Here is a 16,227-nt window from a genome sequence, read left to right as displayed (position 1 = left end):
TGAACTCATGGATCTGTGCTGTGTTCTTCCACACCAAAATGGGAAGAAAAAAAATGTGATAGACCTGGCTTTGTGCATGAGGGCACTGTCATGTTGAAACAGGAAAGGGACCTCTATAAAGTGTTGCCATAGAAGCACATTAATGTCACATTCATTTTAGTGTATGCTGTATCATTGAGATTTATCTTAATTGGAACTTAAAAGGGCCTAAATCAAACAGTACCACATATACAGCACCAGACCAAAAGTACACACCTTTATATAACACCAGATAGCAGGACACACTAAAAGGGTCATTTCACCCAATTTCATCCAGGGTAATTTCACATATGGCCTATACATGTAAATTCATATATATATATATATATATATATATATATATATATATATATATATATATATATATATATAATAGTCCTGCAAACAATACGACGATATAGGTTGTTTATTCCTAACCTCTAATACATGTGGCTGTTTTTCATGGGAAGACAGTCTCTTTTTAATACTTGTATTTCCAATAAAAACTGTTCTCAGTGAAGTCTGGGTTAGCAGAAATCTCAGAGACAGATATCTCAAAATCTGGCCAGATAAAACCAAAACTAGATGCATTCCACTCGAGGAAAGCGCACAATACAATTTTGTTCGTGATTAGGGTAAACAGACCCTTTAAATAGCAATTTTAAAGAGACACAAAAGCCATCACTGTATGTTATTTCTGGTTTACATTGGACTGAATCTTCCACTGCATCACACATCCTGAATGTACAGACATGCCACTTCTGCCCTCTGTTGGTAGTGTTATGAGTCACCCAGGAGAAATAAAAACACCACACACAAAAAATGTATTTAAATGTTGTTGTGTTTTATTCACCCCCTCTTTCAAATGTGCTATAGACAAAAGATGCACCCTGTACACATCATCATCAGACACTGTTGGATATAATTTATCTTGCCGACTTGTCAGAAACCAAGTGAAATGTTGACATCATCATCAGACCAGATAACTTGTTCAGGATTGGAGGTGGGTACAGCATAACGTTTAGTGCATTTATTGCATTGTAAAGCAGACATATAAATGATAGTAGTGCAATTATACCCCATCATAACTGAGGAGATACTGTACCTTGATAGTCTCAGCTAGTGTCTCGTCAATGTTAGACTTTGTATTGCATACAGAATTTAGGCAAGTGAAACGCAATAGGAAATGATAATTGTAAAAAATTGTGCTTTGGAAGTCCAAAGAATAATTCACCTTTCGTAGAAATGTCCTGCAATACAATTTAAGCAAATAGAAGGAGCTAATATCTTTTTTTTTAATCAAAAGAAGGTAATGTGCTCTCTGTGTTTCATCAAGTAGAAGTTATATATCTCAAACCTGGTCCTTCAGAAATGAATGTGGGTGTCAGTGGAAGCAAACTTTACGGTGGTCCTAAATAACTGTGCATCATTCTAAAAAGAGAGGAAAATACGTATCAACACATGCTTTCAGAGGCGTTGAGTATAGAATTGTGTACTGTCACTAAAACCATTCTACCTGTCTGCATTTGTTGTTCTGTGCAATTTCATAATAATAATAATATTGAATATACAGCATGTACAATTAAGCCTTGATACATGTGACTTGTTATGCAGCTCATGTTGATTTACAATGAAGAATGAATGGCTCATGTAAGGATGGTCCTAAAAAGCCCTTCTGATGAAACAGGAATACATATGTCATGCACATACATTTGATTATTTACATTAGTGGTATGTTAGCTGAATTCTATAGTTTTATATGTTAAAAGCAGATGCATTAATGTAAAGAACCTCAGTGAATTATTGAGATGCATTCATTTATACTGTAAGATATGAAATGGAGGCCAATAGATGATAAACACAAAAGTGACAGTTGGTGGCTATGTTAACGTTTGAATGAAGCTTTTGTTATTTGTAGAAAAGACATTTAACTAGTGTTATGACTGGAAGTTGTACATATTCCCATATGGATATAAGAATAACATAACCATACCACCAGAAGTCGCCCTTTGTATACTTATAGGCCTGCTGTACACATGCTTATTTTAGCTGTTAATGCCAAACGATTATGAGATAATAATTCTGAAGCTCCATTGATGTCTATATAGTCCAGCACTTCTTCAGTTACCACTACACCACTAAGTGTGAGATGTAAATGATACAAGTGATGTGGTCAAATAAAAAAAAATGCAGTATGTTCTTGACTGTGTAATTTGTGGTGCTGTGTTTATTTTAGCGCTAATATCACCAAAACTTACATTCAGCACACATGCTGAGGCAACATTTAACTGTGTTATTAATAAATACATCTACTGTATTTGGAAATCATACAGTACATCGACTCAATAAGGTGTTTTTTTATGTTTTACAGTCCATTGGAAAATACCAAGTCACGTTGTGTTCAATCTCTCACAATTTATCTTTTTTTTTTCTCCTTTTAAACAAAGAAATAAAAATACTATAAACAGACAATGTTAATTATCGATTTTTAAAAACATAATTTACAACATCTGGTTATAAGAGTATGATTTCTCCAATAAAGGAGTCATGAAGCCTGACACTGGAGCAATGCATCTGTCCTTTTTGGAGTAACCTACACATATGTGAAATATCAGTGAATCTCCTGATATCTGGTTATGCTACAAATGATATCTCAGAGTTTGTCAAATTTTGTCAGAAATAATATTTTACCATTTATTTCTTTTGGATAAATAGTTTTCTTCATTTTAGTTAGGTTATGGGATTTGCTACCAACCATCTGCAAACAAACCACAATTATTGTAAATAATCCTTCCTAAGACAATGGACCAGCATTTATACATTCACAGCTGTGACAAAAGATGCATATAGACTGTTGATGTGCAAGTCTGTGCTTGTCATGCTAGTTTTGCATCACTGTTGCGTACTTATGTGATCAGCTATACTGAGAGACAATATATGAATTATAGATAGTAGTATATATACTGTAAAAAAATAATTGGAAATAAAGAATAATTAAAAAAAGGCTACTGGATAAACAAGAAGAGAAAATAAGTGATAAAGGAAGAGGAAAGTTTTCCTTGGGTGTCCCAACACAGTTGAGATGATGTTGACTCTGCTAGAAACAATTGTGCCTTTGAGGAAACATTTAGTTAAAGTGGAATGCCAGCTCACAGAGAGCTGTAGAGATGGAGGACATACACACTTGGTTTTCTGTCACTATCTGCACTCTTTGGCCAGAGGGGGAAGACAGGTTTATCAGAGAGGAAACACTGGGAACCGACAATGGAAAGCTACTCATGTTTTGATTTTGTGTTATACTGATAGCGTTGCTATGCTACAATTCTGTATGCTAACATACTCTACCTTCGGAGGTGTGTAATTTCTCGACATTGAGAGCTGAATTAGCCTATGTGTGTCTGGGATAGCCACTTCTGGGGGTCTGATCACACATGGGCTGGCTCAGCGTTGCCAGGTGGGGGATGTGACTTCCAGTGTGAAAGCAGGTAGTTGGGATTAAGGTCAGGGTGGGAGGAAGGGTGTGGCGAGGTGGCGTGCAGTGACGGCACTGCTGTACTGGTTTTTGTTAGCAGTAGGCGTGCAGCTGTAGAAAGCGGCCCTGAGTTGTCACGTGGCGGTGGGAGCAGGGAGCTCTTCCCGAGGGGGCAGCAGTGAGGTGGAGAGGCTCCTCTCTCGAATCCTCCTTCTCTTCATGCTCCTCTCCCTGGTTTTGTGTCTCCTCATCCTCCAGCTCACCAGCCTCCTGCTCTTTCTCTCCTGAGGGACTCTGGACCTGACCAGAGAAGGTGGTGGCTGGCTTTGGAGAGATAAGGGCTGCTGCTGCCCCCTGGTGGCGCCCTGGTCCCTGTGCTCTATGCCCTCCTAGTCTGACCCCAGCCGACAGCACAGGCGTCCTGCAGTAGAGCAGTGGGAACATTTCAATAATAATTTCCCCCTGGGATGATTAAAGTATTTCTGATTCTGATTCTGATCTGATTTCATGAGAAAAAACAGTACCATAAACAAGTAGCAAAAGACTAAAGCCAAAGTAAGAAAGAGAAACACATTTCTTCTCACCTATGTCTGTGGTAGTGATCATTCTATCAACTCTTGAGTCTCAGAAAACTAGTGAATAGACATAGGAAGCAGAGAAGTTGTGATAAATAATGCAGCAAAAATGTTAATAAAAGCATCAGTTGTGTGTTTGTCTTACCTGCTGGCTGGAGTCAGCTGAGGGTGGGGTGACCACGCTTTGGTCCAGTAAGGGGTTAACAGGGGCAGAACAGGGGAGATGCGTAGCACGCCAGTAAATGTCCAGGTACTCTGCAAGATGTTCACATGCATCCTCCAGCTGATTCTCATCCAGGATGACATCAAACATCTCCTAATAAGTCAAAGATAGGAACATGAGCGATGAGAAAGAAGTTACACCACTCAGTGTCCATAAAAGTTCACTGTATGAATTTTAACTCTTTTTCATTTTAGGGCAGAGTGACATACAGGTGGACACTGTGCTAGCTTGTCTCCTGCCATCATTTGGACATTGAGGTGTTTGCTTTGTGACTTCCCTCGTGATTTAATCAGCCTCTGAAGGACCTGTGAGATGAGCCAGACAACAAAAAACAAACCCAAGTGATGAAGGTTATCAAATGCACGGATCTAATTCAATTTCTAATCATTTTCTTCTTTTATTTAGTCATATCAAGCGAGTGCATCATGGCATATCATCTGAAAGCTAAACATCTTTCTTTTTTCAACCTCCTTTTAATGTGGACATTTCAAGCCCTCTTTAGCCTGTGTGGTCAAAGTGCAACACTACATCATCATTAGTCAAAAATTGTCATTAAATCTATAAAATACAGAAAAATGCTCAGTTTAAGGTGACATCTTCAAATATCTTGTTTTGTCTGACCAAGAGTACAAAACCCAAACGCATTCAGATTACAGTGACCTAAAACAGAGCAGCAAATCCTCACGTTGGAGAAGCTGGATCCAGCAAATGGTCAAAATAGTTGCTGATTTTCTGTTAATCAACTAACCAATTATTCCACTGTTTCGGCTCTATTTTTAATAATAATTAACAACTACACCTAGGCAAGAATGTCTTTGTAAAGTTTATGTGGGCCTACTTTAGGCGAGGAGACTTTGACGTATACGACGATGGGAGCCAGAGAGGTTTTAAGGAGCTGTGCTGGGTGATTGATGGTGTCTGCGTCCAGGACGACCAGCTGGAGGGACTTGGCCAGCTCAAAGATCCTCTCGATCTCACTCTGGACCTCAGCTGTCAACCAGCCAAAGAAAGACGGTGGAGTTGTATGAGACATGCTTAACAGAGCAACATCACTTACTTATGTTTAGTACAGACTTAACATTAACGAGAGAGGATGCATCTATTCTAAGCAGGTATTAATCTTTATTTAGAATAAAAAAAGATTAAAGACAACTTCCTCATCACTCACCCAGACTGGAGCGTGTGTTGGATCTCTCCATTATGGCCTTCTTGTTCAGCACTGAGCGCTTCGCCAGTGACAAATCAGCAGTCACCCGTGTAATAGAGATCCTACAGAAGAAGCGTCTTATCACATCACATCCACAACTGTTCCATTTCAAAGGATGAGATGAACTTGTACTCTCTTGCAGCTAAAAATAAATCATCATCACCATGTGTCCTATCGACCATGAAACGTGATAGGCAGAATCCCACGAACAGCTCTGTAGCTCGGTCACAGTGTTACTGTACAGTGAGCTGCAGCTGCAGAAGAGCAACACAGACAGCCATACCCACCTGCCATCAAATCTGTGCTTTAGGAAGTCAAACAAGGCTTTCTGCATCATGTCTGTTACCTAGGTGACAGATAGGAGGAAGGAGTGGAGAGAAGTTAGGAGAGACTGGTGTTATGAAATATACACCTGTGCACACACACTTAGCCCGACATTATTACTTATATTTCTCACTCACTTTTGATTTTGGTAACACTTTAGTTTAAGCCCTCTTATTTAACATTTATAAGCACTTCACCACCCTCCACTTTAAGGTACCTGTTAGACTTATCTATGTGAGATTAACATGATTTTTTTTACAAGAAAGACCTGTTATATAGTTAACATACAGTCACATGAGAACACACACAATTAGGCAAAATATGGTAGGACAGTAACATTATAGTAACAGTATCCTTTCATTGTTAAAACAATTACATTCCTCATGGAGCAAGATGGTTTTACCACCAGCAAAGACAGTCAGCACAAATAGAAATGAGCAATATTAAAGTCCATATTGAAGGGGAAAAGTGTATTTGTTCTCACATTAAATCTCAGTTTAAACGTGGATGTACCAGCAGAATTTGTAACATCACAACCAGTCTGGAGCCAGTCATAGTCCAATATGTAAACTTACAGTACTAGTTGTGAAGTGACAAAATGAAGCCTCAAGTGCACATATAGTGACGTAATTCAACTTACAACAATAAGTTAGCATATATTAGCATATTATAGTCAGGATTTTTCAATAGGGTAGTAGATGTAATTTGAAGATTTTAAAGCAGGAAATTTATTTTTGTGTGGAAAAAAACATATTAGATAACAGAGTGTATTTATATACAGTACAGGCCAAAAGTTTGGACACACCTTCTCATTCAATGCGTTTCCTTTTTATTTTCATGGCTATTTACATTGTAGATTCTCACCAAAGGCATCAAAACTATGAATGAACACATATGGAATTATGTACTTAACAAAAAAGTGTGAAATAACTGAAAACATGTCTTATATTTTAGATTCTTCAAAGTAGCCACCCTTTGTTTTTTTATTAATAAGAGAAAAAATTCCACTAATTAACCCTGACAAAGCACACCTGTGAAGTGAAAACCATTTCAGGTGACTACCTCATGAAGCTCATTGAGAGAACACCAAGGGTTTGCAGCGCTACCAAAAAAGCAAAGGGTGGCTACTTTGAAGAATCTAAAATATAAGACATGTTTTCAGTTATTTCACACTTTTTTGTTAAGTACATAATTCCATATGTGTTCATTCATAGTTTTGATGCCTTCAGTGAGAATCTACAATGTAAATAGTCATGAAAATAAAGAAACACATTGAATGAGAAGGTGTGTCCAAACTTTTGGCCTGTACTGTATGTCTTCACACAAGTGAAGCAGTCTATTTTCAAACACTCCTGAAAAATGGATGGCCTTTAGAATAGGGGATGAGGCGCACAGTGGTGTTGCTCTTCCACAATGTAACAGAGAGATGGAGGAAGAGCAATGAGAGGGGGGAAAAGTGCAGAAGAGGAAGAGACAGAGAGATAGAGAGATAGATAGAGAGATAGAGAGAGAGAGAGAGAAAAAAAAAAAAAACAGAGAACAATGGTGAGCAACTGAAAATAATACCATGCACAAGAAAGACAAATCAGAGAAAAACAGAACAAGAGGGGAAGACAGAGGGAGACAGGCTGGTGTTCACCACTGGAGCAATACCAAAGCACATCACCAGAGCACTGCATAAATATTTCACACATACACAAAACAAACGGCTTGGCACACAGCCTGCACAGTCACAGAGGAGAGAGCGAGGCAGAGAGAAAATGTTGAAGCACAAGAGACATTCTGTTTAATCACACGCTTTACATTCAGCGAATGTAATAATCTGCAGATTCATTCGAAATTGACATATTCTAAGATTAATCAAGTTTAACCTTGATGTGTGTTCGTACATCAATCCAATATGTGTTACAGAGAGTTCAGTATAGGAAAATATAACAAACAGTAGCTAATATAAAGCGGCATGCATGCAGTTCTGTATCACTCAAAATGGATCTAAGATTCCTGTTGTGTGTGCTATAATTTCATCAGGATGTGACTGCGGTGTTTAGTATCAGTGGTAATGGGATAATGGAGGCGAGATTGTTTCCCTTTAGATCAATCCAGGCAAGCCCATACTGGATCAGAGAATACAGTCCAGATTAAACTGGAACAAACAATGGCAGACTGAGCTCAAACATTCAAATATGTCACATATATGGCTGGTATTAACAGTAATCAAAGTGTATACAATTTTTTAAATACAAATCTTAAATTTCAACGCTAACATGCTGATGTTTAGAAGGTGTAATTTCTACCATGTTCACCATCTTAGTTTAATTTGTTAGCATGCTAAAATATGCTAGTTAACACTACTCACAGAGTAAGCTCAGGCTGATGGAATTAGTTCGTACTGTATTTGCTCTTAAACCAAAGAATTAGACAAATTGAAATTTTGACCTGATAACGGCGCTCGAGTAAAAGTCAGGAACATGCATGTGTGTACCAAATTTCATAGAAATCAATCCTTAAGTTGTTGAAACATTTCATTTAAACCCATAAATTAATTTGTGGTGCTAGAGGAAAAGTCAGAGGATCACCAAAGTCAGTAGGATTCATCCTCTGAATGCCTGTGTAAAATGTCATGGCAATCTATCCAATAGATGTTGAGATATTTCAGTTAGGATCAAAGTGGTGGACTGACTGACAGACTGGCTTTGCCATCCCTATGTTATGCTAAAACGGGAGCATAGCTAGAAAGTAATCAATTCAGTGGTATGAAGTGTTCTGCAGTAAGAAAATAAATAGTCATATCTCAGATGTTATAAGCTCCAAATGTTTGGTATTTTTACTTGATAAATGACTTAAAGGCACGTCATGTATGTATGATTTAAAAAATTATCTAATTTTGGCACCCCGCCAATAGTAAAAGAGACACTCTAACTGACGGCAATTAGGCTCCAGTGTTCTAGCTGATCCATCCAGTTAGTAATTACTCTAAACACAAGACAAGATGTAAATAAGCAGAACCAAACTATACTAGCTGAAAAGCATTACCGATGGTTGTCTTACCTCATAGCCTTTCAGCGAAGGGCCCACCAGCACCACTGGCCGCATAGAAGGGACCACATCATATGGAGGAACATGCTCAGTCTTCACAGGCCACAAGCGCAGACAGGGTTTGGAGGTGGAAAACATACAACATGTTGAAGTGAATTTACTGTAATACACACAATTAACTGACATGTAGTAGCCGCTCTGTGTGTCACTACCAATGTAAAGAGCCATAAAAATGCACTGAAATGCATTAAGTGTAGCAGTATAATTGAGGGTGAGGTGTTCTTAAATAATTAATAGGGAAGAGGCCCAATGAAAAACATACCTGTTTCTGCTTCTGTTTGGCTTTCAGAATAAACAGAAGGAACATTAAACAAGGACAATAAAAGCTAATAAGTGGCAATAAGTAATTTCTTCAGTAGAAAATATTTGAGTTTAAAGGCTCCGTAAAGAAAACATGCATGCCATGCTGGTCTGAAGAAAAGTGCATTTACATTGTGGCTCTTCAAGAAAGTAACTTTTGTTTGTTAGTGTGTAAATTTTGGAGGGCTGATCACAATTAAGTGGTCATCTCACATAATCATTAAACTGTTTCCTAACACACACATTTCTTCTAAAAGAAACCATTTTAGCCCAGGAATGTATCTAAATCTGATGCTGTGAGAGCATGCAGTCCCAGTAGAGGCAGAGCAGACAGACAGAGCAGCAGGACTCCTCCAGTCCCACTTACCTGCAGATGGCGGGGTGGACCTCCAGCCTCCAGATGAAGCGTTCCCTCCTTTCCTGTGGAGCAACATAATGCAAAGCTTCATTATGCGATAATACCTTCAGGACACAATTTTTGAAACTGACTTCGAAAACAGAGCAACACATGAGCAAGAACTAGTTACGTCAACAACAAAAAAGTTTTCAAAGTGTGAGACAGGAAGCTAGTGGAATTAGGGCAACACAGAAAGACAGAAAGACAGAGATACAGAGACAAGAGTGACCAGATCTCTCAGAGCTGGGTGACCTTGCTGCTGCTTTCTGCTCTTGTTTTATCCTCATGGCTTCCAGTTTGACTGGGCTCGGGATGAATGTGATGTCCGCCCCTTCTTTCACTAGTCGACCAATCCACCAATCATTGTTGTATTTCTGCACGACAGTGAAACACACCTTTTTGACTCAGGAGTTATGCTACACAATGTGTTGACCTCAAGTTCAAAAGTCTTTATTTGCATATAACATGCTAATCCTAATGCTGAAGGCCTCTCACCTCTTTTATGTGCAGGAAGTCTTTGGTTTCGAAGTTAATAGCAGCACCTTGGACTGGACAATCTTCATCAAGAGCCCCACAGTAACTCACATTGGTTTTCACTGCAAATGCTACTGGTTTGGACTGTTGACAGACAAAGAAATTAAAAAATATATAAATGAGATATACGACTATATTCAGTAGCATTGCCTTTACTAACCTAAATCTTTAGTCCTAAGGTTAATTTTGGTTCTATAGACAAGTGAAGCCAAGTCAATTTTATCTGAATAGCTCAATATTACAAATCACAAATTTGCTCTGAAGTGTCTATAGATCTTTATGAATTTAAAGTACTCATATTATGCTCATTTTCAGGTTCATAATTGTATTGCAAGGTTGTACCAGAATGTTTATGTGGTTTCATTTTTTTTTAAAACACTATATTTTGTTGCTGCAGCTCCTCTTTTCACCCTGTGTGTTGATCTCTCTGTTTTAGCTACAGAGTGAGGCATCACACTTCTGTTACATCTTTGTTCAGAGTCGCACATGCTCAGTAGCTAGGTAAGGACTACTAGCTAGTCAGTTGCAGAGTATGAGGGCGTGCTTATTCACATGCAGCTAGGCGAGCATTATAACATTTGTTACAAAGTGAACAAGTTCGTCACAGAAGTAAAGGCTGGACTACAACAGAGCTGTTTGGAGCAGTTTGTGAACAGTGTTTTCTGTTGGAAATGGTAAGTCCCTTTGGGGTGGACTTTGGGCTTTTTCACTTTGTAAACCTATAACATGAACAAAAAAAGATATAACACAATAAAGGAAAGGGAAAAAGCCAAAAAGCATAATATGAGCACTTTAAATTAAATCGGTCTATTGGCAAGCAACCTCTCAGCTGTTTACATACTGCTTCTCAGGAACTAAAGGTGAATTTAAGGAAAAGCATTGACCTTTGACCCTTAGGCTCTCACCTTGGCTCTCTCTAGCTGCAGCTGAGCCTGGCGCTCGGCTTCACGCCGAGACGCCTCCTGGTCCTCCTCCAGGGACAGGTCGGAATCCGAAGGTCGACTAGTGTAGGAATCGGCTGAACCCTGAAAGAAAGTAGGAGAGGAGATAAATAACTGTTACAGCCCAGGCAGAGAGGAGATAAATCCACCACAATATCATACCTAACACCACATAGCAGCTGTTGCTACTTGGTCAGAAATACTAATGATTAAGTAACTGTGTAAATAGCTCTGATGCAGCTCCAAACAGATAACATACATCTCCCTCTGTGTCTGCCATGTCTTTCTCCTTGTTCCACCTGTCTCTGAACCTGCCTATCCTTTCCTGAAAGCGTGTGATCCAGCCTGCAAGGACCGGTGAGTTCCTGCAGCTTTCCAAAGCAGCAGTCTCAGGGGAACATGTGCATGAGTACTGCAACAACACCAACAACCAGCACAGTGCTTGTAGTCTATTTATCCACTCAGCCAGGCACACCAGATGTTGGTAAACGCCCAGAGTCTTCAACAAGGTATATAATGCAACAAAATCCAGCTGTACACCCATTTTCTAAAATCCAGATTAGTCTGAATCAACAAAGGATGTGGTGCAAGAGTTGTGTCACTAGAGAAATCAATGCTAATTATATAATAATTTAAGTTTGAAGTTTGTGTTCTGAATTTTTTTCGTGTATCAATTAATTAACATGCTGTTATTTATGTCAGAATTAAAAAGTGAAATTTAACACATTTTTAAATTCAATAAAAACACATTTCAAAATGTCTGTCCTATGTGAGTGGACATTTGTAATGTACTGCAGGGTATGATTCATAATTAAACTAAATAGGTTTGTGGCAACAACCTGGCATTTAAGAATGATAATCGACTGCAGCCATAATCCAACTGCCTTTCACTCAGTGGACACACTATTTATTAATTTAATACTATTGGAACATTTTTAATTGACATTTAAATTTGGAAAGAACACATTTTCAAAAAAAGCAAACACAAACTGAATATTCCAAAATTCCGATACAGATCACAATGCTCACTTAAACATGCATATTCAGGTTTTAAAAAATTACAACATATAATTCAAATTGAATTGATAATTGTAATTAAGTTTGTAATTTAAATGTCAATCACCAAATAACAAGAACATCACATTTCTGAACAACATAAAACAAAAAAGCAGCTCTTTTTTATGACTGTAAAAGAAAATAATAAGAACTCATTGGACCACAAGTACAGCACAGACAGATACAGAACCTGCCGCCCTCTTTACACTTAATACTCATGTAAACTTCCAGGCTGATAAAACTATTGCGAAGCTCACCTCACCAGATCCTACATTTGTCCTCTCACTCCATTAGCACCCTGCTCTTCCCCGGTGGCTGCAGTCCCAGCTGGGTGCAGGGCTGGAAGCCTTCCTCACATACCAGACAGGAGCATCCACATAATATAAAGATAGCTCAATAACAACGTCATCTTTCTTTTACCTTGTTTTTTCTACCTGTCTCCTCCTCCCTCTTCTCTTCCCACCTCGCCACCATTCACATCCCTTCTTTGCTTTTTCCCATGCACAAAAAAATGTTTTAGCTGAATCTAGCGCAGCGTTTGTGGATATCATTTGAATATCAAAGGCTGCCCGAGGTGGAGCAGAATCTAAAGGGTCCACCAGCAGAAGAAACAAAACCTAATTACAGTAAAGCAAACGGAGATCTGCAGATGGATGAAGAGGATTTCTATTCTGAAGTACAGACAGTTACTCTTTAGCACTAAATATGTATACGTTGTCTTACTGTATACTGATCGCACACAAGGTTGCCCATTGATATTGTTTTGATTTGACGAAGAGGGCCTAGAGTGAAAATGTCTATAATGACAAATAAGGGAAAACTAAATACACATTCCATTAAAGTTAAAGCAGTCATGTTGTCTTTGTTACTGTCCAGATCCCAACGCCTTTTGCTAAAGCATCACACCGTTTTGCTGCATGGATTCCCATCGAGCTTTGAGAATGCAAAATGCTCAGACTGTCTTTGCTGTCTGGTTTTCGGCTTTTGAGTTGTGCAAAACCTGCAGAAATGTCAATGTCAGATGCAAAGAATCCAAAATGAAGGATAACATGTTTACATGTTGGAACCAGAATGTTCTCAAAACCATTATAACCTCCACTACTGACAACAGTGTAGGCACTGGCAGACAAATATTGTACTGTATTATAGGATGATTACATCACTTGATACGCAAATATTTTGTCACCAGTAGTAGAGTGCTCCCTGTTCCCCACTACTGACATTACATTTCAGATGTTTAAAGACACTTTTTAAAGATGAACTGTCTCAGCTTTCAATACAACAAGTGACAGAAAAGTCGCTCGTGTAATTAAATCACTGTGAAATGTGTAAAAGATTTCTTTCAATTGTGTGGGAAATTTTATTACTATGTGGAACATCACTTCATTGGTAACTCTAAGAGCCAGACTGTCATGGCGGCCGTTCAGAATACGATCTCATATTGTACTAAAATAGTTCACTGAAACGTGTTTCTGAAAACATTTTAAGCGAGAAATAGGCCATGCAGTTGCTGAATCTGTCTTAATTTCAGCTCAACAAAGGTCAGTTTAAAAGATTTTCATCAGATTTTGAGAGACTCTAGTAGTCACCTCATACCTCGTCATTTCCGGGTGAGTCCCGACTTCCCTGCCGCCGACCGAACATGTCAGGTCGGCCAAAATGAACGCCGACAGCCCCCCAGACGGACGACGGCACGGGACACACCGAACAGATTTGAGTCACTGACCTCGCCAGACTGTCCCACGGCCGATAATCGGCCTGATGTGTCCCGGCCTTAACACATCCCTCATTGCTTTGCTGTTCAAAGCCATTCCCAGTCAGAGAGATTTCAGACTCTTGGTTGTTTTATATTTCTCTCCATGTGCAGGAATGACGAAGACAGATGTTTAAATTCACCTTTGTGTTAATTGAAGAGACCAAATGAGGAACCTAGAAGATTTTAAAATGCTTGTCAACTGTCAAGCCAATAGGATAGATACTGAGACTAATGTGGAAAACAGATCCCCCTCATCAGCAACATCAAAAATATCTCTCTTAAAACAATACTCACATGCCCATATGGACATTGAAACACTTTGTGTTTGCTGTGATCATTCCTCCTGTTCATACTTCAACATGCTTCCAGTGTGATGTGGGACAAAACAGTCCTCGTCCTGTGCAAATAGATATTCCAAAGTCATCTGAAGTTAATATGAGGCTCCAGAAATCAAAAGTCAAAAGTCATTTCAGTACAAATGTTCTCTTTGTATTTTCTTACATTCTTTCCTTGCTGAGCTGCAGTGAACAGATTCTAACAGGTGATTTAAAGTCCCTTTGTTTCAATACAACAGGCTTAAGAACTCTTTTTTTATATATATATATCAGTCTATCCTGTTGCTAAACCAAAATCTGTGTATTGGCAATTAAGATCTAGATCCAAGGACATCATGAAACATGTTTCCTTTGTTACGGCTGTTGATGTGTTTTGATCTTTTTACTATATGTGTAATTGTTGTCTAACTCTGTGTATTTTTCTTTTTTTGAGCGCAACTGCTCGGGAACGCAAAATGAAATTCAGTGTAAAATGACAATAAAGTTGTATCGTATTGTAGATAGTTAACACAAAGAGGTAATTTCATATAAAAATTACTGTAACTTTCAACATTCTCACTTGACTGTGGATACTATCCCCCATCATTTTATTAAGTGATCTCTGTATTTGTTGAAGTGTCCTCGTGGACTAAGAGGCTGTTGCACACCCAAAGTAACATCTAGAAACTGACTTAGCAAACAGAACCACAAGTATGTGCTCAACTACAATACTCAAAGTCAGGAATGACTTCACAGAAAAGATTCTATCTAAATAGTAATCTATGACATTCAACAGATGGGCGTCCCAGTGAGGGACAAGTTCAATGCAAAGCTGTAAAGTAACCTACAGAGTTAGAGAGAGATAGACAGAGATAGAAACTGTATGTGTGCAGTACAGTATGTCCAGACAAGATGAGGAGAAGGAGGGAGGGAAGAGAGAAGTGGGGAGATGCTGGCAATGTGAGTGAACAGGAATAGACTTCTGTTGAGACAAGAGTGAGAGGGGATTGGAGAAGAGAAAAAGAAAGAAAGAAGACGTCTCAGAGCAGACAGACAGGGGACTCATGAATGAAGAGACTGAGTATGCATGCAGAGTGATTAAACAAAAAGGGGAGAGCATCAACAGCGTACCTTGTTACAGATGAGTCCTGTAGCGCTAGAGTCGGAGGCAGACATGATTCTGCTGCAAGCGCTTTCTTCTCCCCCATTGCACAGAAAAGGCGGAACCCTCCTCCTCTCAGCCCGTGGTTACAGTGGGGAGAGAGAGGGAGGCACGCTCAGCCTAAGTGCTTTACAGCTGACGTTGCTGCGCTGCCTCAACAGCCATTTCCTATACAAAATTGATGCCCTGACTGCAGCACTGGTGTGTACATGCCCATGTATACTGGTACAGTACAGTGGGTTTCTTCGAGCCAGCCCACATGTAAGAAAAGGAGCTTTTCTCTGGTTTCATGCACCCTCTCCTCTCCTCTCCTCTCCTCTCCTCTCCTCTCTTCTCCTCTCCTCTTCCTCTCCTCTCCTCTCCTCTCCTCTCCTCTCCTCTCCTCTCCTCTCCTCTCCTCTCCTCCTTGTGTCTCTTATATCCCACTTTAAGAGATCCTTAAAAAAAGTGACATAAAATCCACCAGGCTGGTCTGATGTTTACTCTCACACCACAGAGTATCATTTTTCACTGGACACAGATAGAACTTCTATAAATAAGACAGAACAAAGACTGAGCTGTTATGTAAGCCATACTAAGTGATAATAAGAACAACCAAGCAAGGGAATGCTGAGAGACAACAGTCTGTAATTGTCATTCCTCTCCTTGCTTAACAGGTGACCGCTTCAATAACACAAAGGGTGTAAAGTTAGTGGAGGACTGGGAGACAGAACAAGAGGACATGAATGGAGAAATGAAAAGAGAGAGATGAGAGGAAGAGGAGGGCAGGGCTGTGCCCGCCTGCCTGTCTGCCTGCCCTGCACCATCCTCCTGAAAGGAAGGTGATGCATGAGCCTACAGAACAGAAATGCA

The 16,227-nt window shown here is 39.3% G+C and overlaps 1 protein-coding gene across 2 annotated transcripts; it reads right to left on the bottom strand.

Moving 5' to 3' along the window:
- Window positions 1-841: 841 nt before the first annotated feature.
- On the bottom strand, window positions 842-15,656 carry cacnb3b (calcium channel, voltage-dependent, beta 3b). 2 transcript variants are annotated; one of them, XM_039801597.1, is made up of 15 exons: window positions 15,345-15,388; window positions 14,194-14,296; window positions 11,052-11,171; window positions 10,108-10,230; window positions 9,865-9,986; window positions 9,583-9,635; window positions 9,178-9,197; window positions 8,868-8,948; window positions 5,783-5,841; window positions 5,457-5,557; window positions 5,127-5,278; window positions 4,498-4,593; window positions 4,211-4,381; window positions 4,075-4,122; window positions 842-3,911 (listed from the first exon to the last, which is right to left on the bottom strand). In XM_039801597.1, exons 2-14 carry the CDS (start codon window positions 14,248-14,250, stop codon window positions 4,093-4,095), a joined length of 1,185 nt encoding a protein of 394 aa, XP_039657531.1. In that variant the 5' UTR covers window positions 14,251-14,296; window positions 15,345-15,388; the 3' UTR covers window positions 842-3,911; window positions 4,075-4,092. The 2 variants fall into 2 exon arrangements, with proteins under 2 accessions (XP_039657531.1, XP_039657532.1); XM_039801598.1 differs by lacking the exon at window positions 14,194-14,296 and having other exon boundaries at window positions 15,345-15,656.
- Between the last annotated feature and the right edge of the window lie 571 nt (window positions 15,657-16,227).

The sequence above is a fragment of the Perca fluviatilis genome, chromosome 5 (assembly GCF_010015445.1).
Source record: "Perca fluviatilis chromosome 5, GENO_Pfluv_1.0, whole genome shotgun sequence".
Lineage (NCBI taxonomy): Eukaryota > Metazoa > Chordata > Actinopteri > Perciformes > Percidae > Perca > Perca fluviatilis.
Note: the sequence above shows the minus strand (reverse complement) of the source record. Positions and strands in the feature narration are given on the sequence as shown.

Coding starts and splice junctions, on each gene's coding strand:
- cacnb3b (XM_039801597.1), bottom strand. CDS start 14,250: ATGAACAGGAGGAATGATCACAGCAAACACAAAGTGTTTCAATGTCCA. Junction 5,842..8,867: donor CTTCGCTGAAAGGCTATGAG/GTAAGACAACCA, acceptor TCTGTCACCTAG/GTAACAGACATGATGCAGAA. Junction 4,123..4,210: donor CAGCTGACTCCAGCCAGCAG/GTAAGACAAACA, acceptor TCTATTCACTAG/TTTTCTGAGACTCAAGAGTT.